The sequence below is a fragment of the Micromys minutus genome, assembly GCF_963924665.1.
Source record: "Micromys minutus genome assembly, chromosome: 18".
NCBI classification, from domain to species: domain Eukaryota; kingdom Metazoa; phylum Chordata; class Mammalia; order Rodentia; family Muridae; genus Micromys; species Micromys minutus.
In genome coordinates, this window is record NC_137953.1 from 49,900,479 (window position 1) to 49,923,806 (window position 23,328).

Sequence of the window (23,328 nt, forward strand, 5' to 3'; positions counted from 1 at the left end):
TCTCCCTCTTCTCCCTCATAAGAAAACTTACACTCGTTTACTTTGAGCCATCTCCACAACATCTGAATGACCCACATAAAAACTCAGAAGAAGCCATGAACCTCATTCTCCCCTTGTTCACTAACTCAGCGAAGAGTTTTGGTGGGTGCTTTTGAGACAGGGTAGGCTTAGATTCCTGGCTATCCTCCTGCCTTCGACTCCTCTGTGCAGGGACTGCAGGTGAGCCACGTCTCTCTGGCAAGACCATTGCATGGTGTGATTCACCTTTGGACGGATCAAACCAACATAATCTTGTCACCCTTAGGTAGAGAGAAGCAAGTGTGGGGCCGTCTGTGTAGGAAGTGGAATCTGACCAGGAAAGGGACTATGAATGTACAGTCCAGTCACTCAGGAACTTAATGCAGGTACAAGAAACTTATGTCAAAGTGGCCACAAGACTCTTACTAGGAGATGGATGTATCTCCATGTTTACTGCTAGAAACCAAAGCTTTGTGAGAAATCTTGAATTTATGGGGAGGGTGGGAAAGAGTGTACTTGCCTGTCTTTTCCCAGATCTCTCTCCTGAACTGCAAGAGAATAAGCCCCCTGGGGCTTTGGTGACCCCACTCCTGAGGTTTTATTTCATGGTTGATTTTTACTGTACCTGGGTACTTCTATTCCTATCCTATAATCATTTTTAATACATGCTGACTTTACCTTCCCTTCTCTTCCCTGGGAAAAAAAGACTTGTTGATACTCCAAAAAAAAAAAAAAAAAAATCAGGTTTTCTAGAAATACTTCTTAAAAGTGTTGAGTCAATCAACTATTGGTTTGCAAATCAATGGGAGTTTAACACCTACTCCTAAACTCTGCCTAGTGATTATCCTAGTAACAAGAAGTATGTCACACAGAAAATCTGAAAGTCACTTTTGCCTTGGGTGCCCATGGAGGCACCGCTCTACAACTGGTAGGTGGTCCTTGCTTTTCTAGACTGCTCTTCAATTAGTGATCAAGTCGCTAATTCAGCGTATGCATGATTCCAGTTCCCGCCCCAGCCCCTGACCTACTACAGTTGCCTTACTTCAGGCTGTAGCTTTCCTCACCTTGGTCACTGTAATCGTCATCTCTTTACTAGTTCTACAAGACCAAGACTGATCCTGAAAACTCTCCTTCAGTGGTACTTGCTCTATCTTGGCCCCTTCCAGACTTTGGCTGCCATTTCCCACTATGCTAAACTTCCTACAGACATCTTCACAAACACCATATTCAAGCTATCTGGCACCTGTGCTGGTAATTTACCCCCTTCCTCAAAACACCCACTGAGGTTAGGTTTATCTGAGAAACCAAATGATACTATTCCTCATCGTCTTCCCCACTTGCTGATGGCAAACCTCTGTGTGCTCAACTACCTTATGAGGACACTCACAAATTCCATCACTCATTCCAAACACTCTGCGACTGTCCATTCACCTGGTCTCTAGATCTGCATCATCAATCTATCAAGTACAGTGACTACTACACAGGAAGTCATCCAGGAACACCTTATGAAGGGATGAATGATGAAGAGTTAACCTAAGAAAGCCAATGGAACAATCAGAGATCACGGAGAAAGGACAGAACACTGAATTTCCACCTTTAATGGGTAAATAAGAAAACACGGAAGGGAACAAAATGGACAGAGGAGGAAGCAGGAAACACCTAGGATCATCCATACAGGGCTGTGATCCAAGGGAAGAGAGACAGGGTACAGGTGGCCGACAGCACCAAACACTGAAACGAGCCGAAGGAGAGAACAGACACAGCCGCTGCTTCTCGGGAGGCTCGTGGTGACCTTTCCGCCCCAGCGCTGAGCCGCCCCCACCTCACTCTGCTCACGTTAGCCACCAACCTTCTCAGCCATTCTCAGTTAGGACTTCCAAATATCCAATGTATAAAACTTACCTGTGCAGTCTTTTCCCCCAGAATTAATTTTTTTAAAATAGAAACTATACAGAAAACAAAAACCCACCATCCAGATAGAATCAGACTTGTTTTTACTATTTCTTTTGTCATTTTATATCTGTATAGGATTTTACATGATTTTTAAGGTTTTTTTAAATGTGTTTGAGTGTTTGCCTGTAAGTATGTGCATCACATGTACACCTCATACTTGCAGAAGCCAAAGAAGGGTGTCAGATCTAGAAGTGGTATACATGCTTGTCAGCCACCATGTGGGGGCGACAACTGAATAAAAGGTCTTCTGCAAGAGCAGCAAGTGCTTATTCTCAGCCATCTCTCCAGCCCCACATAACTGCTTTTTCATTAACTCTATGCCCTAACTGTTTCTCTCTTGGTGGTGGTGACACGGTCTCCTTGAACTCACTATGGAGCTGGAGATAACCCTGAACTTCTGACCATCTTGCCTTCACCTCCCTCAAGTGTTCCAATTAAAAATGGTACTTTTTGCTTTTGTGGTGTTTTGTTTGTTTTAATTTCACTGTATTTATTTTGTGGAGAAGATAATAGTTTTGCCTTGAGCATATATGGAAGTCAGAGGACAACTGGTGGATGTTACTTTTCTTGCTCTACCACATGGGTTTTAGGGACTGTGAGCTGGTTGTCAAGTCTGAGCCACCTCTCAGCCCCCATACTTGGTTTTATACGTGGCTTTCACCCTACCAAAGGAGCTACATCCTAATCCTTGTTCTGGCTCTTTAGGCAGAGTTTCATTCTGCAACCTGGAATGGCCTATAAATCACCATGCAACTCAGGCTGGCCTATACTATAAAAGGACATCCTCCTGCCTCAGTCTCCCAAATTCTGGGATTATAGACCTGTACCATCATGCCTGGCCTTATATTACTTTTATTATGCTTATATGTATAAAGCAGGAGTACTTAAAATAATGCTACATTGCTTATGAAGACTAATTTATACTTATTTCAGACTAAGTTAAACTCAGTTTAAAAAAATAAATTAGCATTTTAATTTAAAACAAAAACATCACAGAATTAAACATCTTTCCTTGCTAAGCTACTTATATATATTATTTTTCCAACACATCCTACTAAAGTAACTTTGACATTGATCAATAACATTATTTGTGCTGAGGGGCAGCTTGTTATCACTGAAGTTCTTCTCTTGACCCATTCAGGTCTGGTTTTAAGTCTGTTCATGTTCCAGGCTTTAGCTAGTAAAAATATGTTAAAAACTAGGTATGGAAACAGCTACAGCTGCTTAGGTGGACATCTACACTTACCTTAGGTGGTCTCTGTTGTTTGTTTTTTGAGAAAGGGTCTTTCTGTCTAACCCTGGCTGTTCTGGAACTTGCTGTATGGCTTGGAATTCACTGACCTGCCTGCTTTAAAGGTTTAAAGGTGTATGATGCTACATGCATCTTAGGTGTTCTACTTAATCTCTTCACTAAAATTAGATGGATGACTTGTAAGTAATTTAATAAGGTCTTAACTGCAACATCAAGCATGCTTGTCTGATAATTTTCTATAGCTAAAAAAATCAAGAAAAAGAAAAGTGTGAGCTGGACTCTCAATCCCTTCAGAGTAACTTTTCACTAAGAACAGTCTTCAGATGACAGAAAAGGAGTCAGCAGAAACACTGTGGAGTCCAGAAGAAGAGCTGCCCTGTCAGACACATCAGCAGCTTGAAAACCGATACAGAAACTCATATTTAAGCTTTCTCTTCCCATACCCTTGCCAACGTGGATAGTTTTCATCTTCCCACCTAAATAGAAAAATATTTTATTATGTCACTTATTGTGTTTGTGACAGGGGTGAATTAATGAAGTTTATATTTACTGGCACTTGTTTAACTTCTTGTTACAATTATATAGTATTTACACATCACATGTGTTAGATGTGGGTGTGTGCACATGCTGTGCCACAGCACATGTGTGGAGTAATTTCTCTGTTTCTACCACGTGGGTCCCTGAGATCAGACTCAGGCCACTGAGCCTGGCAGCAAGCACTGTTATCCTCTAAGCCAGTTTGCCCTCCCCAACTAGCACTTTTTATGTATTGACTATTCATATGCATTCACTTATTTTCTATTACATATAGACTACTAGTTCCTCGGAGCTCTTTATATTTCATCCTTAGAATCACATCCTACACTTGAAGAACTTTGATGTGGTTATGGTGGACTGCCACGATACTGGTGAGGTAATCTACTCTCTATCTCACATACATTAAGAGAATCTAACTTCCCAAAACTTGTCTTCACAATTCCAACAGTGATCAATATAAAACATAAATTGAAAACTAAGGCCTTAGGTTGGTTTTTTTTTTTTTTTTTTTTTTTTTTTTTTGCTTCAATTTGGTTGTTAAGACAACTTAAGAAAACAGTTTTGAAATTAGAAAATCCATTCAAAATTCCCTTCAACCCACAGGAAGCACAGATCTCTTGCTAGTTATCACCCACCTCTCAAGAACCTGTTAGGGATCCTTATGATGGGACAGGACTGAATGAAGCGCCTCCTAACTGGGTCCCATCGTATTTTCTTCTTACCTGTCACCACAATTATCAGCAGTAAGTCAGACACATACAACACATGGCAAATAATACATAGTTACTGTATTATAAAGACAGAAAAACAGAAAACAAAACAATACTTGAGTACAGAAGGAAAGTGATATAAAGTATCATTTAACTCCGGAAGTTAAAATGACATAATACATAAACAGTGATGAAAGTCTTCAAGTCTTACCCCAATAACACAGTCATGTGCACCTTTTTAAAGCTGGTTAAACATGGCTCAACAGCGTGTGCACTCAAATAATCACCATTGCCATCTTGTGGCAAAAATTTACCGGGAATTTTAGAATCGATTACAAAGGCACTTTTAAAGCCAATGAAGCCAAAAGCATCAGGCACGGCATAGTCTCCTCTGTTCACAGTGTCTGTTGCTAGTTACAAAGCAATGGATACTGACCTTTAATAAGAAATCTGCTGGTCTTAATTAAAACTATATGACAACCAAGTCAAACAAAACATTACTACCTGGGCACCACCAAGCAGCTTAGGGAGGAGGAATACATATGTCTCCTAGGAAGCAATTTAGCTCCACACTAATCCCAATTAAAATTTGTTCTTACAAAATAGAAGAAAAATGTAATGGACTCATAGAACTGTTCAATGGAGCAATTTTCTCTCTTCCCAAAGTTCTGATACTTCCCATTAAAATAGTTGTCAAAAAAAAAAAAAACACAAAAAAACAAAAAAAAAAAAACCCATTGTTTGCATAGCACATAAAGTTTATATTATATAATTCCCTCAGCAATCCAGAACTACCTCCACACTCATTTTTTTAGGCACCTGTGCCTGCATCCCTGTTTTAGGACCTAGAGTTGCAAAAGAAGGATATGACTCATCCTACCTAGAAGAACTCCTGCTCTGGTAAGCAAAGGACTTGTATAAACAAATAATCACATTACAGTACGATAGGTGTAATGAGGGCTAGAAAACCCTCAAAGATCTTATCATAGTCACATGGAAGGAAGGAAGCCTAAGGAAACTGACTGACTGATGGAATGTTAGGGCCCCACCTAAAGGTCCTCTCTTCTAACCACATCACTCCTACTCTGGCTCCAGCTCCCTAGAAAGAGAATGGGTTTTGTTTTAAGTGATTGGAGATATATTCAGATGATCATCAGAAGTTTCAGCTTGAGTATTCAAGCCCTTGACATGGAGAAACACAAATTCTGCTTAATGCACAGAATTCACAATACTATAGCGAAAAGAGACTTGTGGGGAAATTCTGTATCTGGCAAAATATCTAAAATCTTTCAAGATTCCCAAATGTTGGTCTCTAGATCACTACTAGGTTAAAGTGAAAATTCCCAGCCCAATATAAAAATAAGAAAAATAGGTAAAAAAAGCTAAAATGGTTTCTTCAAAGGTCTATCATTTTTTATTGTCAAATATTCTTTATTTTTCTAAGAGAATGACTGAAAATTGCATTTATTTTTAACATATCTTTGCATAGAAAAATAGAAAATCTGAAAACCAAAATTTACTCTAAAATACACACATACACACACATATATGTTTAAATATACAAACTGAACCACTACTTTGAATTAATACGATACACCATTGGTGACTCAGGAGTCCTACACAAGAAGCTATACTATGCCAAAGTATACTAACACACATTATAAACTTCCCTTCCTCTCACTTCCTCTCCATTTAGAAAGACAAGGTAGGCACACACAACCACTGAATAGCAATACAAGACAGAATAGAACAAGTGGTTAGCTTAAATTTGACATTTTTTTTATGTATCAAAAGTGTTAAAGTGTACATACCCTTTGACCCAGCTATTTCCACTTCTAGGAATCTATTCCTAAAGAAACAACCATAGATGCATGGAAAGATGTATGGACAGAGATATTAACTGTGGTAATAATTTATAAACTTATAATGGCAAAAATTAACTATGGTAATACTGCATAAACTTATAAGAGTAAAAAACTATAAACACTTTCAATGTCCACCCAGGAGATGGTTAAGTAAGTATGTCAATTAAACATACTTAAATATGTTCATATGCTACATACCACTTAAAAGTTTATATAAGGCTATTAGCATTAACAAGCATTTACAATATATTGCAAAGGAACCAGTTACAAAGTAGCATTACAGTAAGATGTTACTAAAAAAGTATATCATCACAAAAAATACAAAAAGACTTATATCAAATTTTAATTGTGATTATCTTTGAGTAGATTTTATGAGTGATTTTGTTTTTTCTCCTTTGTTCTTGCCTTTATCTTCCAAGCTTTTGAGAACACAATACTTTTGGACTGGAAAAAGACAATACCATATTACTTTAATTTTTGAAAATATAATTTTAAAAAATACTGGAAAGAAACACACCAAACTGTTAACAGTGTAGCTATGCCTAAGGTTGGAGTAATTACTCTTTATGTTAGCCAAAAATTATATGGCATATTATTTATAGAAAATAATATAATTATATGAATTTTCCTTCTGCTTTTTTGAGATAGGACCTCTTTGTGTAGGCTTGACTGCCCTGTAACTCACTATATAAACCAGGCTGGCCTGGAACTCAGAGAGATACATCTGCCTCTTTCTTGCTTGAAATAAAGATATTTCTATCACATCTGGCTGCCATGTGAAATTTAAAACTACTTTAGAAATAACAAAAAAATTAGTGAATCAAAGCTGTAACCAAAGATCTTTTGGAGGGCTGGGTGTGTAGCTCAGCGGAGAACACCCTTGGCCAGCATGTACAAGACCCTGGAGTCAAACCTAAACACCCACCCGCTTTGTTTTACTAGAACTGTTAAACATCTTTGGCATGTTTCTCTCACAGCAACCAACATATTACTTCTGTCACAGATAAAGCTAATGCTAACTTCATGGAAGTTATTTAGTCAAAATGGATGCTCACTTTAGGACCCATGTGCTCTTCTTCACCCAAATCGCAGAGATGAGAGAGAGGGCAAGGGAGGAGGGGGAGGGGAGGAGAAGAGGAGGAAAAATAGAGAATAAAGGGGAGGAGAGGTGGGGGAGGAGAAGAGGAGGAAAATAGAGAATAAGGGGAAAAAAGGAGAGGAGGGGGGAGGAGAGGAGGAAAATAGAGAAGAAAGGGAGAAGAGGAGGGGCACAGTAACATAACAATGACAACAGTAATGTGCACACGCACTTTTTTATTTTTACAGAAACACACACCTTTTAATTTCATAAATTGATTCCTGACCTAAAGGTCTATTCATTAAAGTTTGCACAGACATTAAGCTGCTTGTGGTGAAAATTAAGCAAACTACCAATCTCCATTAGTGCTTATTGTAAAATAAATCTTCACAAAGAAAAACATAATTTTTCCAATTATTTAACCAATATTTTATCTGCTACCTTTTCTTTTTTACAAAAACTACTTCATCATAATCACTGACTAAAATTAAAACTTTAGCAAGACACAAGCTAACTCAGATTATTCCCAATTTCATAAACAATGTCATCTTTTATAAATCTACAGAGGTTGTGCATGCTTTCAATCCCTTGGGAGGCAGAGGCTGGTGTGGTCTTCAGAGTGTGCTCTGACACAGCCAAGGCCTCTCAGTGAAAGCCTGGTGGAGGTGGGAGGCCTCCAGAAGAACAAAACAATAACCAGTACCTAATAGACTAAAACTGAGAAGAGTCAGTGAGAGATCAGAGGAAAGGGAAAGCTTAGAGAACTTAGAAATCAGTCCAATAACAACCAGGAGTGGGTGGGAGGTGGCCTTACTGTTTTAAGCAGCTTAACTAAGACCACAGAGAGAGGCAGCACAAAGAGATGAAACAGTTTGTAAATCTCACCACATTGGTGGTTGGTGATACACAGAAGTTGTGTTGCAGATCAACCCCTCCTACCTATTTGTTTCCTTGAGCCAAGTGTTTAAGAAGATGTATTTGCTCCCAGTTGAGACTGGTGGCAATGACCAAGAGTATGCTCCCCCTGGTAGAAACAAGATGAACAGTTGGAGCCCAGAAGAGCCCTGTGTGGATATCAGCATCCTGACAGATTAAGAGCAGCTACATTACAGAATGGTCAGTATCAGGTACACTCCAGCTCACCACTCACCCAGCGTCCACTCTCCTCCCTAATGGAATCAGGGGGGTCTGTGCAAACATGGAGGGAAAGTCACAGCAAGTCTAGCAAAGATTCTCAAAGCAGGATGAACCAGCATAAAATCAAGACCCAAACAGGGTAAAAGTCAGAAGTAAAACATTAAGATACCAAAGAGAAGTCATCTCTATCAAAATTTGAAGTACTGTCTTTTTTTTTTCTTTACAGAAATGAACAAATGAATCTTAAGCTTCATATGGAAATGGAAGGAACCCAGACCACAAGAATCTGAAAAAGAAAGTGGAAGACTAACATGACACTTCACTCCCAAACTTACAATGGTACAGTATTAAAGCAGAGGTACCAGCATAAGGAAGAACACTCATAAAGAAATGATTTCCAGTGAGAGCTCAGTGCTGTGGCGGCATGTGCCCATAACCCCAGCACTCAGATGGAGAGCAAAGCCAAGAGGACCACCAGGAGTTTGAGGCCAGCCTGATCTACATGCAAAGTTCCAGGGGGCCGAGACTTCATAGTCAGACGCTGTATCAACAAACCAAAAGCAAGTGAATAAATATGTAAATAAATGAATGTGAGAATTTAGAGTTAAACACAAACATCTACTATCATTAATTCTGAAAAGTGACAAAAGTCTTGCAGGTGACAAGAACCATCTTTCCAACTCACTATATAATTACATAAACTTTTTCCTAGCAGGCTTTGGGGGAAAGGGACTGGAGGGGATTGTTATTCTGTGTTTTGAGATGGGATTCTTACTCTATGGCCAGGTTTATGTTGGCTAGGAGCCTCCTTTTCTGCCTCCTGAGGGCTGGGATTATAGGCATGCACCTCCATGCTCAACCTTTAAACCGAGAATTCTACACTTCATCTCTCTTTTATGTATGAAGAAGGGCATTTTTGGATGTGTAAGAACACAATAAAATTGTTCCCTCAGAAATCTGAAAGGGGAATCACTCAGCACATACATATGGAACAAAACATAATAATTAACATGACATCAGAGAAAGTGACTAGGGAAGCCTCAAATCTTAGTAAGCATCAGCTGACTGGGAAATAACAAATTACTGACATTCGTAACTGCAATTAGCTTGGGCTAGATAGGAGAGTCTCAAAACATACACATAAAAAGCCAGGGTGTGATGGAGCAGACCTTTAATCCTAGCACCCAACAAGCAGATCTCTGAGTTTGAGGCCAGCCTGGTCTACTTAGTGAGTTCCAGGCCAGCCAAGGTTATATAGTCCCATCTCACACACCAAGCAAACAAAACCCCAAACAAGAAACACACACACACACACACACACACACACACACACACACACACACACACACAGCCGTTTCCAAAGAAGTATGGCTATTGCTGTGATTACACCTGACCATTTGGTTCTGAAGCCTTTGTACCTGGTTTGCAGGAGGAATTTAGAAGAGTTTGAAATACATACCACAGAAGTCCTAGAACTACTACAAGCTTAGCTTGATTCTAGTAGAAAGTCAAAACTTTGCTGTAGAGACAGCTCACCAGGTTTCTTCCAAGTAGAAATGAGACTGTCTTGCAATTAGACATGGGACCCCTTGTGTCTTATCATAGCAAAGAATCTGTCTACATTTTGCCCACGCCTTAAGGGTGGTAGACTCAATGAATCTAGTAGAGGAGGAATTTTCTGGATAGCCCAGCCTTCAGGCTATGGCATGGACATTACTGTCTGCATTTTACTGGGTCTGCAGTGAGAACTGGGGATAAAAGTTGAGCAAAACAGTTGCAAGTAGAAAAATGTGCAGTAAAGCCAGGAAAAGAAGCATATGTAAGTGAAAACCAATGAAGCTGTGGCTGGTGACAAGAGGTGGCCCTCTAAAATGCTGTGCATCTTACAAAAGGACAGCAGGGGAAATGCTTCAAGGTCATCGTGAACATTGGCTGGTGCAACAATCAGAACCCACCTTTGACAGGCTCAATGGTACAGACTTTGCTTTGAGAAGAAAGCCCCAGAGCTCCCTGTTCACACCTGGCTGCCCAGCCATGTGTTTCTCTGAGGTCAGCAGCCCAAGAATAAGAGACCATAGCAGCAATTACATAGGTGACACTCTTCCTTAAGCCAGTGGCAGACATGGATCATCACACGACACTGGAGGATTCTTCGTTTCTTTGTTTTATTTTAGAAGGGCAGCCAGGGCTGGAGAGATCACTCAGTGGTTAAGAGCACAGCCTGCTCTTCCAGAGGTCATGAGTTCAAATCCCAGCAACCACATGGTGGCTCACAACCATCTATAATGAGATCTGATACCCTCTTCTGGTGTGTCTGAAGTCAGCTACTGTGTATTCATATAGATAAAATAAATAAATCTTTTTTAAAAAGAAGAAAAAACCCTTAGGCTGTTAAAAAAAAAAAAAAAAAAAGGACAGCCAAAGATTATCAAGCTTGGGTGACAGTGAGGTCACTGCATGGAGTTATATGGGTTTTGTTTTTCTAAACTTGTTTTCCAAGTCATTAACTTACCATTTTTTAAAAGTTTGTTATATTATGTGTAGGTGTATATGTTCAAATGTGGATATATACATGTTTGTGTAGATGCTCTCAGAGGCCAGAGACATTACATCTCCTGTGGCTAGAGTTAAAGGTGGTTGTGAGCTGCCACCTGAGTACTGGAGACTTAGTTCTAGAAGAACAGCAAGTGCTCTTAACTGCTGAGCTCTGTTCAGCCTCTCAGATGAGCTTTTGCACCTGGACTTGTTAGTAATGCTGGAAACAGTAGATTATGGGGACTCCTAGAGATGTGCTAATGCATTTCACATTCTGAAATAGACATGAACCCTTTAAAATGGTGGGGGGGAAAAAGAGATGAAAATGACAATTTTAAACAGATGTATATGATGATAAACTGGCAAAAGGTGGGCTTGGATTTGTGATGCTTAATTTTAATCACCAACCTGACTGAACTGAGAAACACCTAGGAGGGCTGGAGAGTTATTGGCTCAGTGTTTAGGAGCAGTTGTAACTTAGATTTGATCGCCAGCACTTACAGGGAGATTCACCACCTCCTCAGACACCAGACATGCATGTGGAGCACAGACATACACATAGGCAAAATGCTCAATAACACAAAACAGTAAATCAGGGGGAAAAAAAAGCAGGAGAGGGGGAGGGGAACCATCAGATTAGTAAAGCACACATCTGAGTGCTTTTGTGAGGGCATTCACATGAGATTAATTAGGCAGGATAGGGAGAATAATTAATTAGAGGGATAGGGAGGACCTGCCCTGAATGGGATGGCCCATTTTCCTAGGATGGGGCAGCTGCTAAAATAAAAAGAGTAATAAAAATCTAACACGCTAACATTCCACTCATAGTTCCCAGAGGTGTTCAGGTGTCCACCTGAAGAGGTATCATTCGAAAACTTCACAATAGCAAATTTTACTTTAGTATTGATCACTTTTTAAATAAATATCTTTCTTTTCAATTTAGGAGAGTGAACACTTGAGTATCTATTTTAGCACTTATATATCATTAGTTTTAAATCTCTGCCTTTTGCTCTTAAAAATTAAACTATAAGCCAGGCATGTCAAGGTACTCCTGTAACCAAGAAATCTGAACTCAGGACCAGACACGGTAGCACAGTTTAAATTCCAGCACTCAAGCAGAGGCAGGCAGATCTCTGGGAGTTCAATACCAGCCTCGTCTATAATATTAAGCTCCAGCACAGCCAAGGCTACATAATGAAGGATGACTACCCTCAGCCCCTGCAAAATACGGAGACAGAGAGAGATCTAAACCCACATCTTAGCTCTTCCTTCCTGAAGAGCCCCTTAGGAGGCTTTAGTTCTATTTCAAGTCCCTTTTGAAATAAAGTACTATATAAACAAAGAGCAAATTAAACTGTGACTCATAAAACCATGCTGCATTACGTGGTCTAGTCTGCTTAGCCGCATCACTGTACATGAGCAGAACAACCGCACACGTTACTAGCGTGTAGCAGAACTTCAGCAGAGCCACTGTATCTGGAATGGATTCCAGAGAGGTGGCACCTAGGCTTCCATCAGGGATTGTTATCGGAGATTTACAGAGTTGTTCCTTTGAAGGATTCCCAGCTCTTCTGCACAGCTTTGAGACACAACCGGCAAACTAGGATGTCTTATATGGCTGAGGGTTGTTTAAGGTGATGCTTCTCTCAAGACAACCCCTAGATAAGAGGTTTTGGTATGTGGAAATTGACTTGCTAAAATGCCTTCTGTGTAACAATAAAGAGGTTCTGAAAAAAGGGTTTGTGTTTAGTCCTTGAGAAGTTGATTATCCAGCTGCTGAGAAGCCTAAATTCATCCTGCAGTGAATTGTCAGTCATCCCGCGGATCCCAGTCCACAAACACTACCACCACTAGAACTATTTAATCCTCTCCACAACTCTATCATATTGATACTACCCGGATTCCCAATATACAGATGGGGATATTAAGAATAGTGAGGTTTATACAAGAACACTTAAGTACCAAGTAAAAAGTCTAGAATTTAAACCCATGTGTTTTTTTTTTTTTGGGGGGGGGGTTGTTTTGTTTTGCTTGCTTGCTTGTTTGAGACAGACAGACCTCTGCATGAAGCTGCTATGGTTTACCTGGAACAGCTATTATACAGCCCAGACCGGCCTTAAACTCTTTCTGCCTCAGTCTCCCAAATTCTGGATTACAGGAATTATACATCAGTAAGCCACGCTAAACCACAGCATGTGAATCTAAATTTCTCTTAATTACTATTACAATCATGCTCTTGTTTGGCACCTAAACCAGGTATGTCTAACAAAGGCATTTAACCAATACTTGCTGAATGAAGTCTAAGACACTGATTCTCAGTAAAAGCAGTCTTCTAGCCCTTCAAAGGAGTTACTTTTCTATGATTTTTTTATTATCTCCATTATACTGCGGATTGCCAAATCTCATTAAAAGTCAAAACCAGAGTAGGTAGATCATTGTGACTAACAGAATAAGGTAATGTTTTCTACCACACCAAGATTTCTGGAGTTAAACAAAGCAAAACCTCTTAATTAAGAACAACTGTGGTAAGCCTATAGTAGTAGCACAGACCTGTAATTCCAGTACTTGGTAAATAAAAGCAGGACAGTTTCCAATTCATTATGAGTTTGAGGCCCACCTAGACTGCCCAAGACCCTGTCACAAACAATCAAAACACGGATAGCCTCAGCATGTACTCGGATGATGCTCTTATAACCCTAGCTACAGAGTAAGGAGCTGTGGACTACTTACTCACCTCTACTGCACCTCCCTAACCTTAACAGCAGCAAGCAGGTCTTTAAGCAGTACACTGAGGCAACAGCAACTTTCTGCCTGTGGTGCTTTGAGTGAAATGGCCCCCAAAGCTGCATAGGGAGTGGCACTTTTAGGAGCTATAACATGCTGAATTAGGCATGGCCTTCTTGCATGAAGTATGTCACTGGAGGTGGGCTTTGAGGTCTCAGACTCTCAAGCCAGGCCAGTGCTGTCTCTTCCCGATGCCTGCAGCTCCAGATGTACAACTCTTAGCTTCTAAAGCATCATGTCTCCCTATAAGCCACCATGATGACAATGGACTAAACCTCTGAAACCGTTAGCCAACCCCAATTAATTGTTTTCCTTTACAAGAGTTGCTGTGGTCGTGGTGTCTCTTTACAGCAATGGAAACCCTAATTAAGACACTGCCCCTACACACTGGACATGCTATTTCTTTTAAATTTAACCACAACTTATATACATTTATGTTAAGCATTGTGCTTTCATACATACTCATTTATAAACTATCTCAACTATTTGGGGATCAACAGAGAAATAAACAGGCAAGTGGGAAAAAAGGCTAGTTCTCAACTTTCCCGCTGCTTAATATTCCTGTTCTCTCTGAACAGCCTGATGGTCCTTTCTGCTTTACACAGCTTTTTATTGCCACGTTTTGGTATTTTTCTTTCATTTTCTTATTCCTCCTACATTATTCTTATTTATTATAAAACATGGCAGGCTATCCTAGACCTTTCTTCTGTAAATATAAAGTAAGCATAGCATAGTGAAGAACAGCTTCTAATCTGGAGCTAGTCTTTGTTATTTTGGCTTTATTATTTAAGCATCCTTTTTCTGAAAAAAAAAAAAGTGGGCTCATTAGGTGAGGAGTTTTTGACTTTGAGGAAAAGAAAGGACAAACAGATATGACACTCATCTACATAAATGACTGATTCTTGGCTAAACTATTCTTGAAAAATAAGCTACAATTTACATATATTAATCAAAAAGTATTATAATTCATAAATCTGCTAGATTAGAGCATTACATCTGAATCTAATAAATACAAAATTCCTGAGATCACTCTGGTTTAAAATAATATCATGTTCTTAATGTTTATGAGTGACTGCCAAGATTTCAACATAAAACTCTGCCCACATCTGGAGACGTGTCTCAGTGATTACGAACACTTGCTCACTGCTCTTCCAGAAGACCTAGGTCCGATTTTAACCATTTTTAACTCCAGTTCCTCTTTCTCTTAGGAATCTTAGGACCTCTTCTAGCCTTCTTGAGTTCCAGGTAGGCATGTGGTGCACATACATACATGTAAGCAAAGTACATATAAAATACGCACATCTTTTTAAAAATTAAAACTAAAAAAACCAAACAAAAACTAATTAACAACTCCACCCTTTTGGCTAGTCTGTTGCACCTCCAAATCCTACTCTCAAAGAAACTGCAAATATGTACAGATCCTTATAACTACCTACTACAATGGTTACTGAGACTAGACTTGGAAAACAAAACAAATCAAAACAGATTAACTGCCTTCTCTCAGTATGAGGGAAAATTAAACTTAGGCTGGAGGAGGTAGAAGGACAGACAGTTCAGTGGTTAGAGTACTAGCTGCCCTTGAAGACTGGGGTTTGACTCCCAATACCCATGTGGAGGCTCACAACCTGTAATTCCAGCTAGGGGGTCCAACAACCCCTTAAGGCCTCTGTGGGCATTGCATGCATATGGTACACATGCAAGCAGATAAACATTTACACACATAAAATAACAATAAATAAATCTTAAACTCAGGCTGGAGAAATTAGTTTCCAAAGAACTAAAACCTGGCTTTCTCTCTCTCCTAAGAAGAATGTAACATCTGATAAAGCCCCTGAGTAGTACCCATTAGACTCAGCAGTTAATGGAACCACATTAAAAATAAAAGAGTTACTTTCACAAATCTATGACTATTTTCAAGGGGGAAAGTCAATGAATTTGGACCACATAAAAGAAAGACACCAACCAGGAGGAATAACAGAAGTTAAGACTTCTAAGGTCTTTTTCAATTTTAACATCTTATGGTTCGAAAAAGTTTCAAAGGAGAGAAAAAATAAAAATTCATTCTAAAACTTAATTATTTAAGGTTGATCTCTGTGTTTGAGGATTTAAAAGCAAACCCCTGCCTTCATTATAGTCTACATTTTTCAGCAAATGAGTCTGCAATGACATATACACTACAGCTACTAAATCCATTTGCCTGCTTCTCTTTTTGTTGGTGGTGTTTGGTTGTTTATGACTCTAGTTCTAGGATCTTGTGTACAATGAAGCACATGCTTTCCTTCACAGCTAACAACCTCAGGTTCTGACTTCTTCATTTAGTATCATCTCCACTCTTTTTTATCTATGCAAAAATCTGTTTTAAAAAATGGATGGGGCTGGAGAGATGGTTCAGCAGGTAAGAATAACTGTTGCTCTTGTCTAGGACCTACATGGCTCATGACCATCCTAACTCTAGTTCTCGGGGATCTGACACTCTCTTCTGACCCCCATAGGCTCCAGGAACACATGTGGAGTACATGAATACATGCAGGCAAAATATTAATACACATAAATAAATCTTTAAAAAAATGTTGATGGGCAGTGGTGGTCATACTTTTAATCTCAGCACTTGGGAGGCAGAAACAGGTGTATCCCTGTGCATCTGAGGGAAGCCTCTCTACAGAGAGTTCCAAGTCAACCAGGGCTGCATACTGAAATCCTGTCTCAAAATCAACAAAAGGATGGATTAAAGAGATGGTTTAGTGGATAAAGGCTGGCAACTTGAATTTGATCTCTAGGACCCACAAGGTAGAAGGAAGGGATTCTTAAAAGACCTCTGACCTCCATACATGTACTCTAGAATGTAAGACATACACAAACTCACACATAAAAATAAATAAAATATAATTTAAAAAGTATTGAATAAGGAACCAGGCATGGTGGCCCATGTCTGTAACCCTAAGGCTGTGCTACATGGTGTTTCAGGGTGTGTATGACTTTGTCTCAGATATAACTGGGAATACAGCTTAGTGATATGCATCACTTGCCTGGCATGCCTGAGACCCTGAGTTCAATCTCAGCATTTACTCCAACCCCAAAAGGTAGCATGTAGCCAGGGCTAGGAGTGCATCGCTTATAAGCACTGTGCTGAGAACAGTGAAGTAGGTCCTGTCTTGAGCTGGAGGCCAGTCTGGGTACATAGGACATTTCAGGCTAGTCTGGGCCGTAGAAGGAATTTTGTCTCAAAAAACAAGTTGTAGTCAGGCATGGTGGTGTACATCTTTAATCCCTGCACTAGGGAGATGGAGAAAGAGGCAGGAGAATCTGTGAGTTCAAGGCCAGGCTGGTCTACGCAGGAACTCTAGGACAGCCAGCAAGGACTACATAGAGAGATCTGGCAAAACGAAACAAAGACAAATACAAAACTTAAGGTATGTGGTTTAAATAAAAATATTCCCCAAAGTGAATATGTTTGAACATTTGGTCCCCTGTCAGTGGAACTTATTGGGAAGGGTTAGAAGGTGTGGCCTTGTTGAAAAGGTATAACTAGGTATACAAAGTTATTAAGACAACCAGGAAGGTAAATTCATGAGAATCAGAAGTTCAAGGTCATTCTCAGCTATACCATGAGTTCAAAACCAACATGAACATAAGATTCTGTCTCAAAAAAATGTAAAAAGTATGAAATATGAATATGGCCAAAGTAAGCAAGACACCTAGGCCTAGTATGACTTCAGAATGAAGTACTACACTGAGAAATATCTATTTCTGAGAATAGCACAATGGGCACACGCCTAATCCAAGTTGTACCGGAGACTAAGTCAGAAGGATCTTAAGTTACAGATTAGTATACTTATTTAGATGCCATTTCAAAAAAGTAAACATATTCTTTTCTTGGTAAGAAGAATGATAAGACAATACGTACACTATTTTTCCCATAAGTTCAAACAAGTTTCACTTAAAGTCATAATTTAGGCCCTTTTTATGAGACAGGGTTTCACTATATATCTCTGATTGATCTGGACCTCTTCTTGTAGCCCAGGCTGATCTTGAACTCACAGAGATACACTTGTCCTGCCTCTGCCTCCTGAGTCTGGGATAAAAGATGTGTACCATGTCTATTTCAAGTTCCTAAAATTTTTGATAGAACTTTAAGAAGTTGCTTTCCTTGATAGTTTAATATGTAAATGCATTTAAAACTAAATATATTTTCCTTTTGAAATTATCAAATTTCAGAGTCCACACTAGAAATTCCACAGTCCTAAATGAGACTTGTGTGCATACTTTTAAAAGAATTTATTTCATGTGACACCAAAATATGTATAGTTAGCATTTAATCAATTATACATCTGATTCAAGCTAACAGAGTTGACAGTTTAATGATGAAACCATATGGCAAAAAAGTTACTGTGGATAAAAAGCAAAACAACTCAAAGAAAAGGGCATCATTCAACTCCAAATTATTTTATCATCCTTTTCTTACTAGTCATTCTATTTCTCATTTTACTACCTAAGATTACTTTCAATGATTACATCCTAGATAGCATAAGTCCAGGCTGGATTCTAAATGTGGCAGGAAACCAATGTAGAATTTTGATCTAGGAAGCAATACAAATATAGCTGTGCTTTAGCAAGATTCTACTTCAACACATAGAGTAGATCAGAAGATTAAGAATAACAGTATCTCTCTCCCCCACCCCCTTTTCTACATGGTCACAGACAAGTTTTACCTTCTGTGCCTCAGTGTTCTTACCTATAAAAAGCAGAACAAAAATCAGTACCTAATTTACCTGTTACACACTGGGTTATGAGTAGATGTTTATAGAAGTACCCAGCTAGGACTGACAGATGTTCTTTCTATAAAAAAATACCTACCTAGCACATCAATTCAACACCTAGTACCTGCTATTTGAACCAGACCCAAACCCATAATCCCAGCACTTCAGAAGAAACAAGAAAATCTGATCAAGACCATTCTCAATTACCTAATAAGTTTTTATACCAGCCCAGGCGACCTGAAACCCTGTCTCAAAACAAACTAACAAAAACAGCTTAGTAAAAAAGCAAGAGTTAAGGCAGATGTACACCTTTAATTTGTGTGTTTGGGGGATCAGAGCCAAGCAGATCTGAGTTCAAAGCAAACCTGGTTTAGATAATGAGTTAGTTCCAGGACAGCCAGAGTTACCTACGTGAGAATCTATCTCAGAAAAATGACAAGAAAAACAAACATGAACAAAAACAACTCTAGACCACCCATGATGGTACACATTAACTACATCACTTATCCTCAGCTGTTTCAGGAAGGAGATGAGGAAGTGAGGTAAGTCCATCTTAGTTGATTGCTTTGTGCTGATAGACAAGTTGATTCTCCAATTTATGTGGAATTGTAACGGACCCAGAATGGCCAAAATAAACCTTTGAAAGAAGAGATAAAATAGGAAGACTCATAATTCTTTATTTAAAAACATATTTCAGGGGGCTGGAGAGTTGGTTCAGTGGTTAAGAGCACTGACTACTCTTCCAGAGGTCCTGAGTTCAATTCCCAGAAACCACATGGTGGCTCACAACCATCTGTAATAGGATCCGATGCCCTTTTCTGGTGTGTCTGAGGACAGCTACAGTGTACTCATATACATTAAATAAATAAATCTTTTTTTAAAAAGCTTATTTCAAAGTACCAATAAATGAAGTAGTACAGTATTGGCAGATGAACAGACATACAGATCAATGGAACAGAGCAGAGAGATCAGAATGAGCCCACTTTACCACAATCAACTGATTTTTAACAAGGGTGACAGGACAATTCAGAAGTGAAAGAAAAGTGCTATGAACAAATGGCACCGAATGTCTGGACAGAACTCAGAAGAGCCTGACACCAAGTACAGGGACAAATGCAAGACTAGAAAACACTGAAGCATCTTTATAACCTTTTATTTGGCAAAGGATTCTTATATTTCACACCAAAACATGAACAACAAAGGTAAAAAATAACTAGCCTTCATCAAAATTTAAAAGATCAGTATGTACTTTTAGCAACACAACTAAGAAAATAATAAAATGGGAGAAAATGCACATATAAGTGTTAAATTATATAAACAAAAGATTTAAGTCTAAAAAATATAAAGAACTCTTAAAACCACAAAAAGACAACTCAATTAAAAACAGGATAGGGCATTTAAATGTATAGCTCCCAAACAAGGAAGCAGTCACAGACAAATGGTCAACAAGCGCATAAAAAGATGCTTGGCACTGTTAGTCATAGAAGGAAAACACATCAAAAGCCACAATGAAGGCATGAAGATGTGACACCTACAGCCCAGCTACTGAGGCTGAGGTTGCTTCAGCTCCAGAGTGAGATAAGCCAGAACAATATAAAAACCTAGTCTAAAACACAGAGAACTAAGATTCTATTTCACACATATTAAAATAGTTGGTATATAGGCTCAGCAAGTGAGATGACAAGCGTTTGGGAATATGTACAAAGCGTTGGTGGGAATGTAAAATTCCACTTGCTCTGGAAATCTGTCTGGCAATTCATCAAATGGCTAACCATATTCCACAGAGTTACTACACAATTCCACGATTCAGCAATTGTACTCTAAGTATTTACCTAAGGGAAACACATATCCAGACATCTGTACACAGGTATATATTCACATCAGCACTACACTTAACAGTCAAAAACTAAAAACAACCTGCGTACATATCAACAGATGGTTTGGTAAATTATTATGGGAAAGATAGAACCACAACAGGAGGAGTGAGATGGCTCAGCTGGTAAAGGTGTTTGTTATGATGACCTGAGTTTGATCCCTGGAACCCAGTGGAAGAAAAGAGACTAACCCCCAAAAGAGTTGTTCTTTGACCTCCACATGTACACCTTGACTCTTATGTGCCACACAAATCACATGCATACACACAAACAAAGACATGTCAATAAATCAATAAATAAAGTCAGGGTCAGAAAGATGACTCATGGATGAGAACACATGCTTCATAATCATGAAGACCAAAGCTCAGGTCCCAGCACCCATACAACATGCCTTAAACCCTGCTCCAAGGATTGTTGGAGCTTGCTGCTTCTAGCCTACTTGAGAAAAAGAAGTCCCAACTTCAGCTGAGATCCTGATGTAAAAAACTAGGTAGGGTGAAAGAGAAGCATATCCAGTGCCCTCTTCTTATCCTCTGTGCAGGCAAAGATGCACACAACCACACACATAAATATACAGACATACAAATAAATCAAGCTTGAGAGAGAGAGAGAGTATGTGCAGGACTGTAAAGTGCATGCCTTTAATCCTAACACTTGGTATTATTCTTGAGCCCTAAGAATAAAATTGTGGGGCTGGATTATGGGGCTGGAGAGATGGTTCAGTGGTTAAGGGCACTCACTGACTGCTCTTCCAAAGGTCCTGAGTTCAAATCCTAGCAACCACATGGTGGCTCACAACCATCTGTAATAAGATCTGATGCCCTCTTCTGGTGTGTGTGAAGACAGCTACAGTGTACAGGCATAGTAGTACACATCTGTAATCCCAGCTCTCAGAAGCAGTCAGAAGGATCAGGAGTTCAAGGCCAGCCTCATGTATAAAGTAATTCAAAGTTAACCAGGGATGCATAAGCCTTTGACTCAAAAAGAAAACAAAATTAAGATTTTGGGGGCATTAATTAGCTGATTTCATATTCTATGGAAAGATAAGGAAAAACAAACAAGAACAGAACATGGAGCAACAATAATCAAAGAGATGGACTGATCAACAAAGCAAAAGGGTAATCCCAATCTATTCAGAAACTACGTTGATATGGGTAGAACCTCACATGCGAGGAAACAGTGGGCACCAGAGAAGCGCTCAGTGACGATGCTCAATAATGAGCAGGAATGCAGAGGAAAAGTAAATTTTCAGTTCTGCTTCATGGCTTCAAAACCTGTTATCTACATGGACAAATGCTTACACACAAAATAAAACTATGAAAGTACCAAGAATAACACAAGAACATCTACTCTAATTTTAGCTAAAGAGTACTGGTACAAAGATGATCTTTCTTAACCACAAATTATTAGACTCAAGTGGTTCAAATATGGTCGAGTAGCTAAGAGCTCATAGGCTCTTGTAGAGTTTGGGTCTCAACACACACGTCCTGTCACTCCTGCTCCTGCCCCAGGGGATCCAAAACCATTTTCTGGACTACAAGGACACCAGCACTCACATAAACATATGCATGAACATCACATAATTGAATGTTTAAAAAGCTTTACTGGAAAATTTTAATAAACTATGCAACACTGTCTAATCCTGCTGGAAAAATCCATCTATAAACAAGGTTCAAAGATAAAATGAAAAGCCATGGAAAAGATCTGCAACATGTGTCAAAGGTAGTAAGTACTAGTATCCTCAGAACATGAGTTCCTATAAATAACGTAAAGCATTTCAATAGAAAAATGAACAGAATCTATAGAGACTATAAGTAACTGAAACATACATGGTTATTTCATTTGCTAAAAAGAAGTTTAAGGAAATAAATCAGCTGGGTGGAGAGGGCTAATTCCAGAAGTGGCAGTCGGATCTCTGAGTTTGAGGTCAGTCTGTCCTAAAGAGCTAGTTCCAGAAAGCCAAGGTTACACAGAAAAACCCTGTCTTGAAAAACAAAAACAAACAACAATAAAGTGGTTTAGGGCTTCAGAGAGATAGCTTAGTGGTTAAGAGCACTGGCTGCTTTTTCCACACACGTGGATTCAATTCCTGGAACCCTCATGGTGGCTCATAACACTATCAATAATTCCAGTTCCAGGGAAACAGATGCTCTCTTCTGATCCCTGAAAGCACCCAGAACACACATGGTACAGATAGACACATACATGCAAGGAAAATACCTGTACACATTTTTTTAAAGGTAAAGTAAAAGTTTAGCCAAGCATAACGTACATGCGTGTAATCCCAGCACCTGAGAAGGAGAAGAAGAAGGATTTCCACACATTCCAAGCCAGTCTGGCATACACAGTAAAACCGTAACACAAAAACAAGTGTCTTCTGGGTTGAGGTGGCACAAGGTTTTAATCCCAGCACTCCGGGGGCAGAAGCAGGAAGATCTCTGTGAGTGAGGCCAGCCTGGTCATATAGAAAGTTCCAGGTCAACCAGGGCTACAGAGTGAAACCCAGCCTCACAAACAAAAAAAAAAAAAAAAAAAAAAAAAAAAAAATCTAATCTCTGGCCTGAGGGAATAAATTCTGGGTAGCATGCTTACATCATGTACAAAGCCTAGGTTCCATCCATAGCTATTACAAAGATGGGGAAGAGGATTGGTATTCCAATAAAGGAACCAAGCAAGAGCCACCAGCAGGTTAACACTGTCATCAGACCACGAAATGACTCTACCTCTATAGAGGGCAATTTGACAGTTTATCAAGTTTAAATAGTGAGTAGCCTTTGACTCAGCAACTGAGCTTCTAGGAATTTACCTGTAAGATAAAGATCCAAGTG

General features: G+C 39.3%; 1 protein-coding gene across 2 annotated transcripts in view; it reads right to left on the bottom strand.

The window, feature by feature from the left end:
* The window catches only part of KLHDC10 (kelch domain containing 10), a 52,173-nt gene that overhangs the window by 23,967 nt on the left and 4,878 nt on the right, over positions 1-23,328 (bottom strand). Inside the window, exon 2 of one of the 2 annotated variants that reach the window (XM_080931974.1) lies at positions 4,396-4,482. The exons of the other annotated variant lie outside the window; for it this stretch is intronic. Coding sequence (XP_080788100.1) covers positions 4,396-4,482 — 87 coding nt within the window. The remainder of the gene's footprint in view (positions 1-4,395; positions 4,483-23,328) is intronic. 2 annotated transcript variants of the gene reach the window in all.